At 33.6% G+C, this 20509-nt stretch overlaps 2 protein-coding genes across 2 annotated transcripts; both read left to right on the plus strand.

Moving 5' to 3' along the window:
* Positions 1 to 11361: 11361 nt before the first annotated feature.
* On the plus strand, positions 11362 to 17254 carry LOC116349238. Its single transcript, XM_031780585.1, has 4 exons — positions 11362 to 12548; positions 14346 to 14407; positions 14469 to 14500; positions 14594 to 17254. The coding sequence occupies exons 1-4, from the start codon at positions 12275 to 12277 to the stop codon at positions 14733 to 14735; spliced, it is 510 nt and encodes a 169-aa protein (XP_031636445.1). The 5' UTR covers positions 11362 to 12274; the 3' UTR covers positions 14736 to 17254.
* Positions 17255 to 17494: 240 nt separating this feature from the next.
* On the plus strand, positions 17495 to 19997 carry LOC116349114 (vacuolar protein sorting-associated protein 51 homolog). Its single transcript, XM_031780388.1, has 3 exons — positions 17495 to 17544; positions 17629 to 17832; positions 17897 to 19997. Exons 2-3 carry the CDS (start codon positions 17644 to 17646, stop codon positions 19898 to 19900), a joined length of 2193 nt encoding a protein of 730 aa, XP_031636248.1. The 5' UTR covers positions 17495 to 17544; positions 17629 to 17643; the 3' UTR covers positions 19901 to 19997.
* Positions 19998 to 20509: the final 512 nt, after the last annotated feature.

The raw sequence follows: 20509 nt of genomic DNA on the forward strand, positions 1-20509 counted from the left end.
AGGCAATCACAATTAATTGTGACGTGGAAAAGGTCGAATGTGAACGGAATGTCAGAAAATGTTGAGGTTGACATCGGACAAATACACGCACCCGCAGTGTCACACACGCAAACACAACAAAAACCATTTAATTTGCTTTGAGTTGATACATTGAATCGTGTTGGCATCGATATATGGAAAAGCCAATGAAAATAGCCGAAAACACGTTCGGATATGCGTATTCGACACCAGACGATACCAAATAAACTGAATTCAAGAAAATCAGAGATGTACAAACATTTTCGCCAAATATTAAAGTGAAGTAATAAATATACCATAAAATAATGGTATCGATTCAAGCTCAATTGCGATTCGATCCAAGCAAATAAGGCATTGTAATACTGCTGATTTGAGTCGATCGCATACATTCAATACTATGCGAACAAGAGCGCATACACGTTTAGGGGCCATATCACATGTTGCTTTAAGCAAAATACAAGAAAATGGAATACAGTCACCAGAATGAATACACTCCGAATGAGAATAATATCCATTTATTTTTGTATGATTACATATACGAAAATTTAAATCGAATATTTTAAGTATATTTTGTTGCTTGCACCGTGTAAAACCGGTTGCTCCATCACAAAATAAAAACGATGAAATATTAGAGATAACACAATTTTATTGTAACAGCATGAACAATTTCTGAAATATTTTATGCAAATAGCGTACACGATGTTCTCACAAAAGATTATTCGCTGGTACACTCATGTCACATACATATTTATATTCAAATAAGTCGCCAATCTCGAACTGTGTCAAAGTCAAAAAGTGATATTCATAATTATGGACTTTTTCATCAAGGTAGAAGAAAACGTTGAAAAATATTAGGTCTTCAGCTGAAAAAGAGAGTTTCATTGTCACAATGATTACAAAGAACTTTGTGATGAATTTTTGTTGATTAAATGTTTCTGGAATCGAATTAATTACCCAAAGAATTATATTAAATTCAATTATATCTTTTATAGTGTGGTCAATAAATTTAATTATACATCGTCACGTTTCAAATGAATAGTCAGCTTAATATATTTGGAACATTTTTCAAAATTTTTAATATTTTCTGAAATTTCCAGACGGAATGTGTTTATTTAGTTGATCGATCCACGTGTCAAAAATTGAATATAAAAAGTACGTTAACTCTATACAAAGTGGCACTTTCGAGCGAAGAAAAATGAGACCGATTTTATTTATTGCATTTTCGTTGCTATTTATTCAGGTTTTGAAGAAAAAAAAATTGTAAAAATGATAAAGAAATAATTGTGAACAAAAATGATTCGTAATTTAAAATGTTTATTTCTGTTAATATCAAGTTGATCGAATGCGTGACGTTCTCAAGTGTGGTAAATAGCTTTGCTGGCAAAGTTCCTGGTTGCGAGATGAGAGAAAACTTGAGTATTATGCTTAACATTTCCGATGGCATCAACGATATTAAACAAAAATACGCATCAACATTAGAAAAACTTTTAAATACCACAACAAAAGGTCTTATTTTGTCTAAATTTCCCGCAAATGTACGCAGGGGTTAGACTACAAAATCGAATTATGTAATAAAAGACAAATCAATGTGAAAAAAATGGCTGATAAAATTAACACGGAAATCGATTGTAATTCGCCAACCGCAATGAATTTTGAAACTTTGTTTAACAAGTGGCTTGGTAAAACCATTATCAGCATTAATGCACTTGTCCAACGCGTCAAAGATAACATGGGCTCGATGAAAGCGAAATTTACGGAAATCAAAACGAAATTTGACGGTGAAATACACTAAGCAAACGATTTAATTAAAAAAATGTGGTGAATTAATCGATTTGACAAATGAGACGTGCGGAACACTTACACTACCAACTGGACGTGCAGAGGAAAACGCCCTAACAGACCAAATCACAAATTTAATAACTAATTTATTCGAAAATCAAGCGAAATTGTATGTGAAAATACAATAAATATGAAAAAATCATTGGTAAATTACAACAAACAACGCACCACATGGGCACGATTCTTAATTGGAGACAAGACATCGTTGTGATAATACACAAAGATGGCAAAAAGTAATACGTGTCGAAAAAAAAATAAAAAAATAATTTTCAGTACGTCATTCAACTTACACGTCTGCATTCTTTAAATGAGTATCTGTAATTATTTGAATTCATCGCAATTAAAATAAAATACTTTTTGCGTGTAAATTGTCCATAAAAACCAACATCTTCTTATTCAATGTTTTTATTCATATCCCCATTCTAGTATGTCTCGATATTTATGGGAAATCAGATGGTCAAACTTTTCCAATGACGATGTGATATCAATACAAGTCAAGATAAATTCATAAAATATTTTATTTGATTGGTCGATAACATGAAACACAGACATTTATTTCGGTATAAATCCGATTTGAGACATAATTATTCCACCACACTCATACGATTGCTTTAGATGCTGATAAATATGGCAGAGAGCAGGATTTCTAGTACATTTAAGCAAGTCAAATGAATCCATTCGAACGCACATACACATATATCGAACACGCTTCGATAAATGCCTCATCGAATAGAATTGATTCAATCGCCACAAACAACGCAAAAATGAAAAGCCCGATGATTGATTAACTCTTACCATCGATTCACTGGGTCACACTGTCTGTTTTCAATTCAAATATGATTATTATAATTGTCTGGTAAACATATAAATACGCACGCACACCATGGCTGTAGATAGAACTAGTATGAATTTGATCAAACCGGTATTAAAAGGCAAATTCAATCGAGTCACTTGTTTTGATATTGACATAATTTATCGAACGTTTTTCAATTAAATCAAAACGATATATTTCTTGTGTGAAGAGCACAAAAAAAAGACGATTATAATGTACAATCGCATTCAACGTTTAAATCACTTGGTAAGTGGTTAGTAAATTTGATGTCTGTGTTCATATTGTTCATTTTTCCATGCGTATTATTATGAATTATTTATTTTTAATGAATTTGGACGGTTGAATACAAGCTTTCTGAATTGAAGTGTTTTCCCCCCATTTTAATATGAAAATATTAATGGAAGGTAACATCGCCACCGAAAAAAGAACAAGATTCTATTTACTTACGAAACCAGTTTTGTCATTTAATTAAATAAATAAATTATGTGAAATGAATGGCGAAACAGCATGCTTGATAAAGAGCAAGAACGAAAGAGAAAGCTCGCACTTCTAGTAGTATAAAATTATTGTTGGTGATGTATGACAAGCGCACCGTCAGACGGCACACAATAACGGCACCGCACCACACAAATGGAACATATTCATCAAATTGCACACCGCTCAGAAAAATTCGTCCCAAACCCAAGAGTTGTCGCATTATCTTTCATAAAATTTCCAATAAGTTATTAAGCTCAATTAAATATAACTTTTCATTTCGTCTCATTAACATATGCATAAGTCTCGAGAGAAAAAAAATGTGATTAATGCGACATCAAACGTGTACCTCAAAAGCAGACCGCATATTATTCCAATGCGATTATAATCTATGTTTGAACGGAATACATTTCAATTCAATTAAAATGAAGAGAGAGAGAAAAATCCATGCGGATTTGGTGTTTGTGTGAACGTTGCTGGTGCTGTGCTGCCTTTTGTCATTCCACTTATTTGGCAAGATGATGATGAAATGAATACAAAGTGGCGGATATAAAATGTTGGCAGAAAGCACAAAATGTAAGTGGCAACAGCAACATCAATTTGGCTTAACGGCGTTGAGTTGCGTGGTAGTTGAGAACAAAGTTTTTTTTTCTTGTCATGACAAGCGTTCTAAATTACAATACAGGGCTTTGAAAATGGTTTTTCGTTGCGCATATTCCACACTGGTCACCCTGAAATTTATGAGAATTAAACATATTTTACGGGAAACACGAGCTAGATGCTCTGTGGCCTAACATTCTTCTCTACAATAAAACGTATACGCACTTATTAAATGTAAAAAAAGATCAGGAAAAGTCTTCTAAAAAAGAATTGAAAGTTTTGTCGAAGTAATTTTTCGTAAAAAGTATCCAATTTGATGATACTCAATGTTGTTGGTTACTTAAATATTCAAAAAAAGCTCGATTTAGTGTAGCCCACGTACATTTTGCTTTCATAACTCTTTGCCAAAGACGGATTTTATTTTTTTTATTTTCAAATAAGTCCAAGAAAAGGATATTGAATTCGTATGTATTGTACAATACATTTTCTGGGTACATGCTTCTAAAGTGTCACTGCCGATTCTGTTGTCTTGACAAGAAGAAGACTGGCTGAAGAGCACCGTTCTCGAATTACATTTCGAATTAAAATGGAAAAAGAAACATACGGCTTAAATCTTTCAACACAAGAATTGAGTTCGGTTGATTTTGGAGTTTGTGTCACTCGAGCGACTAAAAGAAGTGAAAAAAGCTTATATTCTCCAAACAAATTGAATGGAACTAAAGAAAAACAACACTTGAAATCAATATCATTAGATGGAAATACTGTGCCATTTGCCGTAATTAGAATTTTGACAATAAATACCACTACACCGAACTACTCTCTCTTCTCTCTCTCTCTGTGCATGTGTATATGCGTGTGCGCTAATCAACCACAAAATTCACGGAAAACGACATAATTGTCTGGTGTTTTGTTAGCCTTTGAGCAATGTTACTATTGGAATTAGATATCCGCTCATATACACAAATTAATTAGTTTGGCTGTTTTAATTAGGATAGTTGCTCATTTGCATTGTCTGCCACAGTAAAAACCGCATGTCGTAAATGTGGTGCGCGCTTACATTGTTGGATGATATTCCATCAAATAACTGACGGCGATATTGTCGTATATACGCTTCATGTGCATCCAGCACAATACAATATTAATTTACGTTATATCATGGAATCGAATCGTGGTCGTTCTGTCATTGTGCACCATTTCAAAAAATCAAATTTAATTAACAACTTTTTACATTCGGTAAAACTATAGAGACATTATCGTGTGGGGTGTATAAAACACCTTGAATTGTGCTAGCATATTATTTCTTCCAAATCGATAAAAAAATTGGAATCGACAAACATTAAACAATCATTAACATTTCTATTTATATATTACAAAAATGTTCACTTCACGAAATTAGTATTTGTTCGAGTCACGTTTTACACGATTCAATATGTATATGCTGCAATACGATTTTCGATTTCCGCCAGTACCTTTTCTTACGACAGTTTTTCTTCATCTCCATTCTCCATATTTCTGCCTTCGGAAAATCGACATGGAGCAAGAACTCAAGGTGAAAAATAGGAATGAGTCGATGTCGTGAAGAACACCGTTAACATTTCGATCGTTGTGCTATTTCACTTGTTGCGCATTTCGTTTCCAACACCAAAAACGCACAACGCATGACAATTTATAGCTTGCCATTTGTAGCATACGAACAAAGAATCAGAGTTGCCCAGAATGTGTGTCGATTCCATAGCTGCTCGATGGCATAGCAATATAAAATCAGAAAATATCTATAAGAGGGTAAAATCAAAATTTTAAACCGATAATAAACAAAAAGCAAATGAAATTGATCCGGATACAATAAACGATAATATATAGGGAAAAAAGACCGGCAAGCATGTAACACACAAATAATATCCGAGAGTGTTCATAGACAAAACCTGCTGCGAATGGCAACGAACTCGTCTGACGTAATGATTTTTATTGGTCGTTGAGCAAATACAATATGACATTTCCTGAATGTACATCAATTTGTTTCGAGCGTGTATCGATTGGTTGGCGTGTATTTTTGTCATAATTTGATACTGTTTGAACCAAAAAAAACACGAACCTATTAAAACGATGAAAACATTGTATTGAGTATCTGTTAACTTGAAAAAAAATTCCTGACCCGCAATTTAATGTTCGTCACAACTTAGTTGCTAATCAATAATCATTTTCTAAAAATTTCTGAATTATTCATAATGAATTGATTTATTTTTAAACAGTTCGGTTATTTTTTGGACAGAGGGTGTATGATGGAAAGCAGGCAGTAGGGTAGTTTTTATTTGTTGTAGCGAGTTGAATGATTTGTATGGAAACGAATACCGGTTATTGTTGCTTAGTTGGCTAATAATAATTTCGAGTGAATTTTTTTTTCATCGAAAAGCATTCCATGACATGCACTGTCGACCGCTATGGGCATCAAGCACGCAAATCAACTTTAACTATATATGCGCGCAGTAAACAGCACTTCACTAACTACTTGAAAACCCGAAATGTTTATCGCTCTCTTTCGCATTGGTATTTATGTCGTTTGGATTATATATTGCTTTTTTGTTTTTGTTTTATCAATCCTTTTCACATAACATTTTCACCAAATTAAATAGTTGGTTCGTCGAATTTAATAATAATCCGCAGAACATTTTCAAATTCGCTGGATTATTCCTATCCAAACCCAAAATTGAAAAGCAAAATGAAATGGTACTATTAATCATGCGGGTTTTGCGTGCTTATCGCGAATACAAATTGGTTTTATCCATGAAGTCAAAAATTCGACGAAACAAATGATATAATACGTTGACAAAGACCAAAAACTAGGTTTTTATCATAATTTTGATATGGTCGTTTAGATCGTCAAAATGGAATGGCACCAAATGAAGAGTTGAACAAAACATTGAGATTGAAATTCTTTCAGCAAAAAAACCCGATAAGATATAAAACGCTTGAATGTATTCTTTACAATTGTTTGCAATTTTTTCCATATCGAACAAGTCCCAATTCGATCAGAATATACATTGTCAAATTCGAAACTCAAGCATTTAATCATGGCATATATCTTCTGTGATTCACATTACTGTGAATGCTGTTCATTTCGTTGGCTTGAGCGGTTGTGTAAGTTTGTGAATTGGAAGCATGTCTCTTGTTTCAGTGAGACTATATATCAAAGTTATCAAACAATGAGAACAACGGATTCCATTAAAAATTAACAAAAAAGTGTGCCCTAGTGTAGAAGTTTTCTCTGTACAAAAAAAGAAGAAAATGAAAAATAGAAAGTAAAATTGGTATGAGTATAATGTAACCGAAATTGGATCAACCGTAAAAGAAAAAGAAGCGAAAAAAGCAAAATTTGTGAATAAAATATGAAGAAAAATGCATGCGAATTGTCCTCGTCGCCCACACTTTTTCTCTTCGGAAAATCGATTGCATATCATAACAAGAAACGAACCATTAAAACCGATGACAAAACAAGCACATCGATCAGTACAATGCAAACTGACATCATTATGAGACACAGTCAACGAATCAAACAGCTATTTCGGCCAGTTTGTTTGCATGAAGTGAAACACGAAATCGCCAATCACTATCGAGATGCAAAGCGTCGAAAAGCGGGAAAAAAACGTATCAAGGCCAGACGTTCACTGGCTACTGCACTGCATCGCTTACGAAAAAGAAATCCAAACTCAAGACTTGCTGCGACAGCAAGAGCAATCGTCAATCGACGAAGAACGACACATCGACGTCCATTCTTGTTGAATTCGCGTGAAGTTTTACAAATTCCCTCATTTACATTTCCAAGGTATGAATTTCAAATCGAATTTTCGACGCCTTTTCCACCAAACATACGGAATATTAATGGAATAAATGTGCATCGCATCCGTAGCCACTTTTATTCGGTCAGCCCAATTTTTAATGATATTTTGTGGTGTCTCACACGCTCGGCGCCAAATTAATTTTCCCATCATTTTTATTTTTATATGCCGACCGAGATGCGCTACGAACACTGGAGATCACATCATTTAATTTTATGAGCGACAGGCAAATCCGTTACATTTTCATTGCATTTAAATGGCCAAGGCAATTATCATGAATCATATGGGGTTTTTCGGCTCACGCCTTTATGAATATAATACACAATCAAAAACAGTGTCACTTTCACTGAACGACACATGCGACATCGGTGGAAAATCGACCTGAAGAATGGCTTGAACTGAACGGGACACAGAGAAAGTGTTGTTTTTTTTCCCACATAGATATTGATTTGGGCCAGGCTGGCAGTTGTAATCGTTAGACTATAGTGTCGTTGACTGCAAATTCTTAAAATTGTTCAAATGCCTTGGCTGACACTATGTACGTGTGTGTATGTATGTGTATTCGAATCGAATCAACTCGATTCGCATTCATGTGCTTCAATATGGTTTTGCGTGGGATTTCATGATTCTATTAAAAAAGTTAGAGATAGTGCAATAAAAGCAACAAAAACAATGCGGCATGTAATTGAATGCTTGGATTTATCTTTCTAAGATATATAAATGGGTGCTTTGACTTAATGGTACACATTTGAAGAATGGAAAATGTGTGTGTGGGGAATTCGTTTCGGTATTTTATGTCCCTGTTATGCTACACAATGCATGTGTATTTAATGTTTTGTTGTTATCGCCAAAAAAAAAACAACATCGTCGTCGTCATCGTCGTTGATGTTGTTCATTGTCAAAACGCTCATTTTAATTGTCTACTCTATTTTCCAATTTCATTGCAGAGCAATTACGCAACAGCCGACAACACTTAATGTGCGAAAAGGACGTCAAACGTTGTGTAATATAAATCGACCAAATGATATTACAGCCGCTCAAATAGTTGAACCGAATCCAAAGACCGCTGAATCGATAACCACATTGATAAATTGTTTGTTTGAAAAGGTCTGCAAAAATTCGTTTGCAGTTGAACAAACAACGATAAATCGCAAAAATCAAGCAAAAGAAAATTTCAAGTCAGTGGAATCGGTGGGGTGTCGGCCATTGGAACAATCATTGCTACAACGACGGCACAAGGCGCAAACGTGTCGACGAATAAATCGAAGGAGTGAAAAGCAAACGTGTACAACAACGAATCAGTCACACGTTGAAATTCGTAGAATCGACTCGAAAACACCACCAGCACCACCAAATTGTAATTATAGTCAGCCAAAGAAAACCTATAGCAGCTCACTAAATGACGATAATCGCAATTGCATAAACAGCAACTACAAACATATCGACACCAATTTCAAAACTGAATGGTACATTGAATTGGCTTCAAATTGTTATCGAAATGGGTTCCAGTCGCATGTAAATCACCTTGACGAGTGTTCAAAACATCCGAGTGTACTTCAAAAGAAACCCGCACAAGTAGTGCAACCGTCAATTTTACGACTACCAACATCGGCTTTGATATCGTCTCGTGTGCTACCGTCGACACCAACACAAATTGGCCGTCCGGTTAGTTTGTTACCAGCACTTCATCGGTGCTCATCGTCGTCTTTATTGTCAAAATCAATTAAATTGGCGGCAAACCATCCGAATTATTCATTTAGTGATAAAAGTCCGAATGAATGTTGCCTATCTCAATTAAATAACGGCGACAAAAATCGAATTTATTGCAAAAAACGTTTATCATTTCACACATACGGCGAACCATCACCACACCATTACAATCATCATTGGCCAATTGAGGATAACTTTACTACATTGCCAATTGACCGTCAACCAATTGAAACAAAACAATTTATCGCATCGAATGCTAAAAATAATATGAACTCAGCTGCGATCGACGCAGATCATTTTCAACAAAACCTTCAATTATCGAGTCAGACAATTCAGTACAATTATCCGAACAATAATTTAACATTTCATCGAGAACTTCAAAGTTTGGGCGGTCAACAAGTGCCACCACCGTCACCGCAAATAATCACCGAAAATAATAACTATCACCATCAGCATTGGTTTGACGAAAACAACACACGCCATCCAATACCATTGAGTAACCGACAAAGCATTGCTGGCGCAGTACAATCAACAATTGCAACATCAAACGGGGATATAGTGAATGATTTAATTGAAGCATTTAACTGTTCGTTTGACGTATCAGATGTAAATCAGCAGCAACAATCACTTCCGCAAATTATTTTAAGCGATTTCTCCAGCGAACAACTAATACCGCCAACAACACCAATTCTTTTTACTGTACCACATTCGTGCATTCGAAAACAATCCGAACATCCAACCACATCACAACATCCTACACAACTACAGGAATTTCAATTCAATGACAACAATCTCATCATTACACACCCAATATAATTTGATACATGTTCTACTTATTGTTCGTTAAATTCTCAGCCAGTTCGTTGATCGTGTCAGTACGAACATAAATTGAATAAATTTTACAGACACATTTTTAAATGAAGTAATTAAAAGTGAATCGTGTTCGAATTTTATCGTCAGTCCACAAATTGTTTTGTGTGTAAAAAATCACCAAGTTCACAGCCAAAAACCAGATGAACTTGATCAAGGCCATTGCCACCATTAAATCAATTGGTGTCGATTACTGAAGAAAAAAAAAACAATATATTCGTGGATGTTTACGTATGCTCCAATTGAAAGTTGCATCAGAAAGGCTCATTTGTTTTTCAATTTCGTATGTAATCGAAAACAAACAATTTTAAGAAATTAAATGCCCCACAATTGGTGAACCGAAATTCGATTGGGGTTTCACATTTTAATAAAATAAAAAAAAAGAACCAAACCCATTTCTGCTATATATGTTTCTGCGTATCTCAATAAAACTTCGGATCTAGTATTCTGTGCAGTTCGTTGTTGTTATTTATTTTATACTCTTTTTTTTGTTTGTGTGTCAACGTCGTTGTTTCTCTTCATTTGTTTCTTTTTTTTTCGTCTGATTTCGGTTGTTGTCGCATGCGGACGCTAACGCGACGCTGTGTAATATTTTGTTGTTGTGCTTTTTAATCTGTTATTTAGTATAAATTTAAGCGCCATCACTGTGAGTACGCGGGTTTTTTTTATTTGTCGCGCGAATCGCCGTTGTTTTAAACGCCTTTTCCACGTTCAACGAAAAAGACGGATTTTCTTTTATTTGATAATAATTCGAAGTGAATTATTCTACATGTGACACAACATTGAAACTGAAAAAAAGTTAATTAAAGTACTATTTATTGGATTACATAGAAATGTGAAGCAAATAGCTTATCAATTTGTTCAGAAAGAAAGACTTGGGGGTTTGAATCGTGCGAACAAAAAGGTGGACGATCATTTTGGTGTCGTGTATTAAAATTCAGTTAAAAAGACATAATATTATTTCGTCGCATGTTCCGAAAAATTTAAAAACGAGCGAAGAGAGAAAAAAAGAACTGAAAAAACCCATTTAGTAACGTTACAAAAGCTATATTCAAATAATATGCGCATTATTATAGATTGACAGTGTGCAAAAAAAACGACGACATCAACATCGAAATTGTGTTTGTGGCGGCTAGATTTTCTAGTATTTGAATTTTAAATTTTGTTTGAATGTTGAAGAATTTCAATCGTTTGTCCCATTATTTGTCTGCTTTTAAAAGGTGAACTGTTTGTACACAATAAAACAAGAACAAAAAAGAATACACAAACAAACACAAATTGGTTATTTGAAAATAGAATTTGAACAAACGACAGAGGAAGAGAGAATAGTCGTCAACGAAGCATCTGGAATTGTTATAACAGAGCAGTTCGTGTTATCAATATCGGTGAACGATTGCAAATGTGTTTAGTCTCTATATTTCATCTTTGTGAAATTGAGAAGCGTGTCACACAAGAATAAAACAAAAAAAAAATTACATGACGTGTTATTTATTCCATATTTCGATTGCATCACATAAATACGTATATTTTTTGTTTTTATTTTAATCTCTTCACAATTCAATCATAACAAATTCGTGATGTTTGTTAAAATATGTGATGGACAACAGTGAATTATCGCATAGAAAGTGAGTCAAACCAAAACCAAAAGAAGCAAAAATAAAAAAAAAAGTTAATCGTCAAGAACAAAATACTTTTAAGTGAAAATCACAAAATATAATAAAGAACAAACACTTGATTACACAGTTAAACACAAGTAACTAGGAGATAAAGTTATCGCTTCCTTCTAAAAACCAACGGAACAACAATAATAAATCGCGATAATTCAATTTGCGAATTAAATAAATAATAATTTATGCAAAAAAAATTTTGCTCATAATAACATCAAAGTGAAAGGCGATTCTCAGTGTATTATTTCAACTGCAGTTGGATCCTGCTGATCAAGTAAAAGAAAAAAACAAGTTTAAATCCAGCATTACATTCGAATGATTTTTCAACTTGTATTCTGACAAAAAAGTGGCAGCAACAATCAGGAAATTTAATTAAATTATATAAATCACACACATACACAAATACACAAAAGGTAGAGGAAAAAAAAAACATGGTTTCCAATATGAATATTGAGCCTCGAGCTGAAATTTGTGATAGCAATCGGCCAGCATTAACGAATAGTGCCGTAAGCCAAAATACCATCGAATGTCAGATAAATCAACAACAACAAACTAACGGAATGGTTGACGCCGACGAACTAACAAAACGAGTCCTGAAATTGGATCTCACCAAACGATCACAGCCGGAGGAGGGCAGCTTTGATTCAGATGAAAAAGCGACAATCGATGACATCAAATCGCCAAAATCACCGCTCGCCAATTTAAGTGAGTATAAATCGAAATATTTCAATAATTTTTATTGATTAAAATCAATGACCATCTCGTGCAATTAATTAATAGACTCCAATTGACAGTTAATTAACACTTTTTATTGTCATAATTTCAATGTGAATATCGTAAATAAAGTAAATTGCATTGAAACTTTGATTTTAAGTGTGATAAAAAAAATGTATATATGATAATAGCCTCTAAAAATATATGACACTATGGATGTAATTTGCCTTGTGCCCACTCGTCGAAGAATACTCGTTTGACCTAAAACCGCATTTGAAATCAATTTAAATAGTTTGGTATTCATGACAACAGGCTATAACAGGGCACACAGACACTCGCATTACTTCAGTTGTCAAGAATATAGAAAGTAATGCAAATGTGTCGTTTGTGTGTGTGACAAACATTCATTATGGCAAACAGATGCAAAACTTTGCGACAGCAATGGTTTGGTGCATTCGCACATAGAAAGTCATTAGTCAAACGAATATATTTGAATGTATTGTGTGTACCGGCGACCAGCAAAGAAAGCGAAAGACTATTTTGCGTATGGATTAAAAATAGACTTTGTTTTAAAAAAAATTGTACAGTACGGTAAAAGTTAAATAAAAAGCCAACCGTGCGAGCTCCCTATGAATGCATGCCACAAACGTAGCCATATACACAGTAGCGATGGCAGTAGCAAATATATGATGTATGAGAAAGGGCTACTCATTCTCGTTTTTTCTCTTCTTCTTGTAGTCAATGCAAGAAAACACACAATCACAAACCAATCACAATCAAAGCGCCAACAAGAGTAATTGCAGTCGAATATCAAATAAATGGCAACAAGTGAATTTCCGTCATCAGTGCGGTGCTTGTTTCAGTTTTGTTTCTTTCATTCAGGTTTTCGTCGCAATTCCGTTCCAGATGCGTTTCGACCATGCCTTTTTTTGCTCTCTCTCTGTGTTCACAGCGATATTTATTTGCCTTCGTTCTTGTGTTTACTTTGAATTGGATCTTTATTAATGTGTATCGATCCATTTCAGTGTTCAATCTACGTCAGAAAATTGAATGAAAACAAACACATAATATAGTCGGTAACGAGAGCGTCTCTGCAGTAATATTTGCAGACATAACGATGTTTTAGTACGTAATCATCTAATATTGCAATCGTTCATTGCTTTTGTTGTTTTTGTATTCACTTGAATCGACCGAATTACGACAGAAAGTCTGTAACAAATATCATCTGATTTCAATTGATGTTTGATAGAGAGAATGACGTCAAATCGATATAGGTACACACAAAAATTACGACATTTGTTTATGGCTCACTGACATCAAATGCAAATCCCCAACGGAAACAATCGACTTCACAACGGAACAAATAGCAATCGTCTGTTTACTCGATTTGTTTTTTTTGTTCCGTATGTGTATATGCGTGCCGTAAAATGGATATTACGTAATTAACATTGGTTTTTATCTGTAATTGTGTATGAACGAATTTGTAAAATTATAACTCTAGTACTTACACAGTCCACCGCATCGATTGTAATGCCATTGCATTTAATACGGCTTCAATAATAATCACGGTGAAATACAGCAACCGAATCATTTCCATGGGTATTTTCCTTTTTCAACCTTGGGTAAAAGAAAAGAAGAAAAAAAGAAGAAAATTGAAGAACATATCCACATATCATTGAAATGTTCAAGAGTTTTGGATAAAATTACTGTTAAAATGACATATATCGATTTTAATTATATTACGTAGTAACATTTGAATGTCATCTTATACATTTCCACCTTTTGCAGGCGGCCGAAGTGGAATTGGAACCCGATCAACAATATCGCATCAGTCGTCGATTACATCACAGGTAAATAATATTATTTAATTAATTGAAATGAAGATTAATGCATTATTATTTTGTGTCACAGGTCGAGGTTGTTGAAGATCGCAAAGCTCTAAGGTAATTTATCATATTTGACAAAAGTGTTTTATTTTCTCAATCCACATCAATTTTCAATTATTCGACTGACTTTGATTGCATGATTCAACATAGGGATGCATTGTATCAGGGAATCTTTCATCGTCACCGACGCACCATATTTGCTGTTGGTTCATTTCTGCGAATGCTACGAAGTCGAAATTCACAGTACAACACAATCCGAAGTAATTCAGAAGGCGACGAAGATACCAGATAAATGATTTTGACCCATTGACATGGACATATATACCATCACAACAAAATCCACACATCCTTGTTCAATACACTAATCCACATAAACACATGAACAGAATCTCCAACATAAAACAAAACATACACAAATGAAGAAAACATCCTGATGATGTTGATTAAGAATATATAAAATTATTATGCTAAAATTCAACATTAACAATATAATTATCCTACTAATTATTATTATAACTGGTCACTGTTACTTAAGAGTTTAGAACCAGAAAAAAAAATTGTAGTACTATATTTAGCATAACAAAATACGAATACGGTGACAGATGGTAAATGATGCGATCATTTAGATGATAAGTTTTAGTTAACTAGAGAATGTAATGAAAATGCTTGATATTTATCTATGTCTTATGAAAGTGATTACAGAATAAACATTTAAGCAAAAAAAAAAAAAATATAAATTGCATCTAAAATTTAAATTGGAAAAAAGAAATGAAAAAAACACATAAAACTCCACCATAAATAATAGCTATGCTGATACAGAAAACATAGTAAATAATCGTTGTTTTGTTACACAATGTGTACAATGAGTATATATGGCTTGTTGAACTTGAGCGATAACCCAACGGAATGTTTGAGTAATTGTTTTTGGTGTGAAATTTTTACAGTGCGTATACACACAGTAAATGATTTAATGCGCTGAAAAGCTAGCTGTATAAACAATCATCCACCATTTAACACTGAATGAAGGATACTGGCGAAATGAATGCTTCTTACACTAACAGCGAAATGCTTCAAAAAATAAATACGTAAAAACATTTGCAGGTGAAATTAATATTCGTGTTACACTTATGCATTTTACATAAAAGTACAAGCATGAAAACATTCTTTTCTCATGAGCTGAAAAATTCCAAATACATTTTATTGCGAAGTAACTTCACATCAAATCAAAGAATACTTCCGTTTTTTTCTGCTGATTCTTTCATCTGAAGGTCGAACAACAATTTTAAAGTTCGTTGAAAATTAATGAATACTTGAAGAACTCTTCAAATCTTGATAATCATTATTTCAATATTATAATTGGATCGAGTTCAGCTTAAAGATGATGAACACAAAAAAGAAATGCAAAACGATGCGAAGATTTTCCAAAGTGAATTTCAAGAATTTTCCATCGCAAATACTAATCTGTAATATTAAACTGCGAAAAGCATCATGCAATAAATGCACATGCACCTACCTATAGGTTTTATATTACATTCACCCTCTTTCCAACAGCTAATAAAGTATGTAGTCATTTCACTTCTCGATGTTTCTGACATGCTTGTTAAATTCCACAACAAACACACACACGCGCGTCTTATAAATATATTAAATGGTATTGATTGTTTTTCGGGCTGGTCCCTCATGTGATAGAATTTAAAAGAGCACTTTTTTGCGATGAATGATGCATAAAAGATGGAATGATAGAAAACTAATAATGTATCTCACCCACGTGATTTGATCAGGCTTCAACATACACTGAAATTAATAAAACAATCAAATTAAACCTTTTTTGAATAGATTTATACATTATTATTCACGATTTTATATTTCAAAATATTATAAGTGTGAAAACAATCCAAAACATTTTTTAAACATAACAATTAAATTTTAATTAGACACTTCTTTTGTGCTTTTATCAAAAATTTTGAGACAACATTAAATTCGAGCGATATATATTTCGAATCGCTTTTTTCCCAATCATTTTTATAAGAATGAACCAAACCGGTGACGATTGAAAAATTAACCATTTTTAAATGTTTTTTGCAAAAATTCATAATATAAACAAAAAGTATATCAAACCCGGTGTGATTTACGCCAGCTTGCTTGGATTGACTTCGAACCTTTCGTGTTTTTTTTCGCTAGCTACACAAATAATAGCAACCTGATGCAAAAAAAATTGATGAATATTACCATAAAATGAAAATCAATGAATCGATATCCAGTTCATGTGTTTATGTAGTGAAACACACACTGAAATGATAAAAAAAGAAGAAAAATTAAAAAAACGACCAAAATATTTATTTCGAAAAATATTACATACATACAAGAGAATATTTATGAATATATGGTAGCTGATATACAAAAAAATATATAAGGAAACCGAGAGAGCTTAGCAAAATGTTATGTTTAATCATAAAGAAAACAGAATTTAAGAATTAGAGTGTTTAAACCAGACAAAAACCGACACACAGACACATAGAAACACATCAAATAGCATGTCATAGCATCACACCGTTAGAAATAAATGGTTAAAATTGCACCGCGGTCAACTCATACAACAAACACACACACACACACTCTCGAACGATGAGGAATAATTCCAGAATGTTACGCGTACAAGTCAAATACAGATTTATGTAATCGAATCGAAACAGAGACGGGAAATTCATTCTGCAATTTTTGGCAAAATAAATGAAATAATCTTAATTACATTTAAAATTCGCATTATGATATTATTGATTGCAATAAACGTTATTACTTATCAAAATTCTCGATGTTAGTTTTTTTATTTCATTTTTTTTCTTTAATAAATTGAGAATTTCTTAATTTTGCATGACATGAGAGGCCATAAGATTTGTTAAAATTACGTTTCTATAAAAACGCAAGTTTCGTTTATTGTTTCAAATTATCCGCGCGGATATTGTACTAGATTCTGTTTTAACAACTGACAAATAGATGGCACTCGCGAAAATGACTTGGCACTGACATTTGACATTTCGAAATATATGTCATCAAAACAAAATAAATTCCTGAAAATTGTGATGTTTGTGTAGTAAAAATTGGTAAGTATATTTGTACATTTTGTTATATTAAAAAAATTATCTGAGTGGTTTTTACCATAATAAAACGAAATTCAATTGCTTTAGGCAATCACAAAAAAAATGAGTGAAGAAAGCACAAAAAATGTGTACGATATGGATGGATCGACTTTTGATTCGGAGGCATATGTAAACAAAATTCTGAAAGAGTACTCATTAAAAGATGTAATGAATGTTGAAACGGCCATTATCCGGGACACCCAATCACTTCATAGTGATATGCAAACATTGGTTTATGAAAATTACAATAAGGTATGTTTATGTTCTTTGTACATTTTGTTTTTCGTAATGTAATCATAAGTATTTGGTGTTTTAGTTCATCTCTGCGACGGATACAATGCGTAAAATGAAAACGGAATTTAAGCAGATGGAAACCGAAATGAATCTCTTAGTATCGAATGTTAAGTCAATAACTGAATTCAGTGATCAGATATCGTCAAAATTGCAAGATAGTCGTCAACAATTGAGTACACTATCCGAGAAACAATTGCTACTGCAAAAGCTGCAGTTTTTGTCGTCGTTACCAACGAAACTGAAAACGTTAATTGATGACGGTAACTATGGATTAGCTGTAAAAAATCATTGCGAAGCGCTTGCTGTGCTCGAACAATACGGTTATCAGCCATCGTTTCAGGGCATTCGTGACGACTGTCAATTGATAATGGACGATTTAAAATCAAAATTGAAAATTAACATTCAATTGTCCGGATTCACTGCAAAAGCAATGATTGAAACTGGTGACTTGCTCTTGCAACTGGGTGAAAAACCATCAGATCTATCGCGTGAAATACTTCAGTTTGCCACCCAAAGACTTCACGAGCAAATTGTCATTCTGCAAGATCAAACCGATGGCAATATGATTGAATTTGTCGATTTGAGCATCAAAGGATTCATTAACGATTTAATTTTAATTATAAGCTCATACACCGAAATGTTTCTAAGCTCACCGTCAAATGCAAATTACAGCATTCAATATGATGAACTGAATGCATTTGTTGCGAAAAATTTGGAGAAATTTTCGGCATTGGTACAGGTTCGTGTTGAAGTCGAGACCGGTCATGGTGATTACAATGTTTTATTGAGCGCACTCGATCGTTTGCATGAGAAATTACATGGAATGAAGCATTTGACATGTGACATCGATATGTCCACAATGATTGTTGAAATAATTGTGAATGCGGCAAATCAATTGTGCAATTTTCATTTGAAGAAACTGAAAGAAGCATTTTCGGATAGCTTGAGTTCGATTCGTTTGGCACTGGTAACGGGTAATAAAAGTGACAGCACCCAAGCAACAGTCTCATCTGATTTAATGGAACTGGTTAACCGGCTGTATGTGACAACGAATGAAAAAATCAAAGTAGTCATTCATGATTTGTTGATTTTCATAAAACCCGAATGGAAATTCAAGATAAAATCACATCCGAAAGGTGTACAATGCATCGAAGGATTTCGAGAAAATTTGGTCATTGGATTTTTGAATCACATTGCTGCCACGATGATATCTTATGGTGATACTAGTTTGGCTTGTCCACCCAATTTGCTGTTGGTGTTTTCGAAAATGTGCCTAGAAATGGAGCAGATTGGTGTGAAAAAAATTATTATGTTTGTGGATGAAATGTACGGCATCGATCCAATTGCAAATCCATCGTTGACCCATGAAAATGACATGTATGCGAATATGCGAAAATCGGCACAAATTCTACTTGATTCGTATGTGCGATTACAGGGATTGAACATTTCACAAATGCTGAGAAAGAGTGTCGAAACTCGTGATTGGTTAAATTGCTTGGAGCCAAGATCAGTTAGAGCAGTTATGAAGCGTGTCGTTGAGGAATTGTCATTGATCGATGCCGTTTTATGCGATTTATACGAATTGGGAGCACAGACTGCGGCTAGCAGCGATTCAAGTCGTAAAACACATTTCAGCATCTCCGCTTCGAAACAACATCGTTCGAATTGGTCAAATTGTACGTCTGAACCGATGCTCATTACGAACATGCATCGTCTTTTCTCCGATAAAATCGACATTTTTGGATCGGTACAGTTTACAAAAATATCAATTTTAACGGGTATCATAAAATTGAGCTTAAAAACCCTTTTGGAATGCGTTCGCCTTCGAACATTTAGCAAATATGGATTGCAACAGATTCAAGTTGATGCACACTATTTGCAAATGAATCTGTGGCGATTTGTGGCCGATGAAAATATTATGCATTATTTGTTAGACGAAATACTGGGCTCGGCCGTTCATCGATGCTTCGAACCAACTTTGATGGAGCCAACAGCTGTGGGATTAATTTGCGACCAAAATCACTAAATATACATATTATCACATACATTTCATTTTTTTTGAAAAACATTGTTTTTTTTTTTGGTTAAATAATAAATTATGTTCAGTATATTTCACTGTATAAGATTATGTATATTTTATATCAAGTGTAGTACTACACATCGACTGTAATATTTTAAATCATAAATAATTGAACATTTTCGGTAAGTTTCGGTTGTTTGTTTCAACGATCAAATTCATAATTTCAGGTTCAGGCGTAATTTATTTTTCACCATTATATCCGAAAAATGCGAATAATTGATTACATTTGACGCCAAATAATGAAAACTTATCACATGTTAAAGTACAGCTATCACTAAGAATCTTACATTTTTTAACGTATTGAGAACTCAAAAAATTGCATCAAAACAAAATCAAGATCTTTCAAAAGTTTTATATACTTTTTCGTTGGCAAAGGCGACTCTGTATGTAAGCTGCCGTCTTCTAAGTGGCTTGCAACATCCATTTGACCAATCTGTCAAAAGAACGAAAGTTTATTTTTTCACTTTTCGAAATTTTTTATTGTGTAATTGAAGCGTACATTTGTCTCGTTGAAATATTCGTTGAGTTTAAATGTGATGTATTTGTAAAACAACG

Source organism: Contarinia nasturtii, unplaced genomic scaffold, assembly GCF_009176525.2.
Source record: "Contarinia nasturtii isolate CC-2019 unplaced genomic scaffold, AAFC_CNas_1.1 Cnas_scaffold_2806, whole genome shotgun sequence".
Taxonomy (NCBI): domain Eukaryota; kingdom Metazoa; phylum Arthropoda; class Insecta; order Diptera; family Cecidomyiidae; genus Contarinia; species Contarinia nasturtii.

What these genes read in the sequence shown, in the direction of transcription:
- LOC116349238 (XM_031780585.1), top strand. Translation starts at nt 12,275, where the DNA reads ATGGTTTCCAATATGAATATTGAGCCTCGAGCTGAAATTTGTGATAGC. An exon ending in ATCACCGCTCGCCAATTTAA is followed by an intron (nt 12,549 to 14,345) that starts GTGAGTATAAAT and finishes CACCTTTTGCAG; the next exon opens with GCGGCCGAAGTGGAATTGGA. An exon ending in AGTCGTCGATTACATCACAG is followed by an intron (nt 14,408 to 14,468) that starts GTAAATAATATT and finishes TTTGTGTCACAG; the next exon opens with GTCGAGGTTGTTGAAGATCG.
- LOC116349114 (XM_031780388.1), top strand. Translation starts at nt 17,644, where the DNA reads ATGAGTGAAGAAAGCACAAAAAATGTGTACGATATGGATGGATCGACT. An exon ending in TTTATGAAAATTACAATAAG is followed by an intron (nt 17,833 to 17,896) that starts GTATGTTTATGT and finishes TTGGTGTTTTAG; the next exon opens with TTCATCTCTGCGACGGATAC.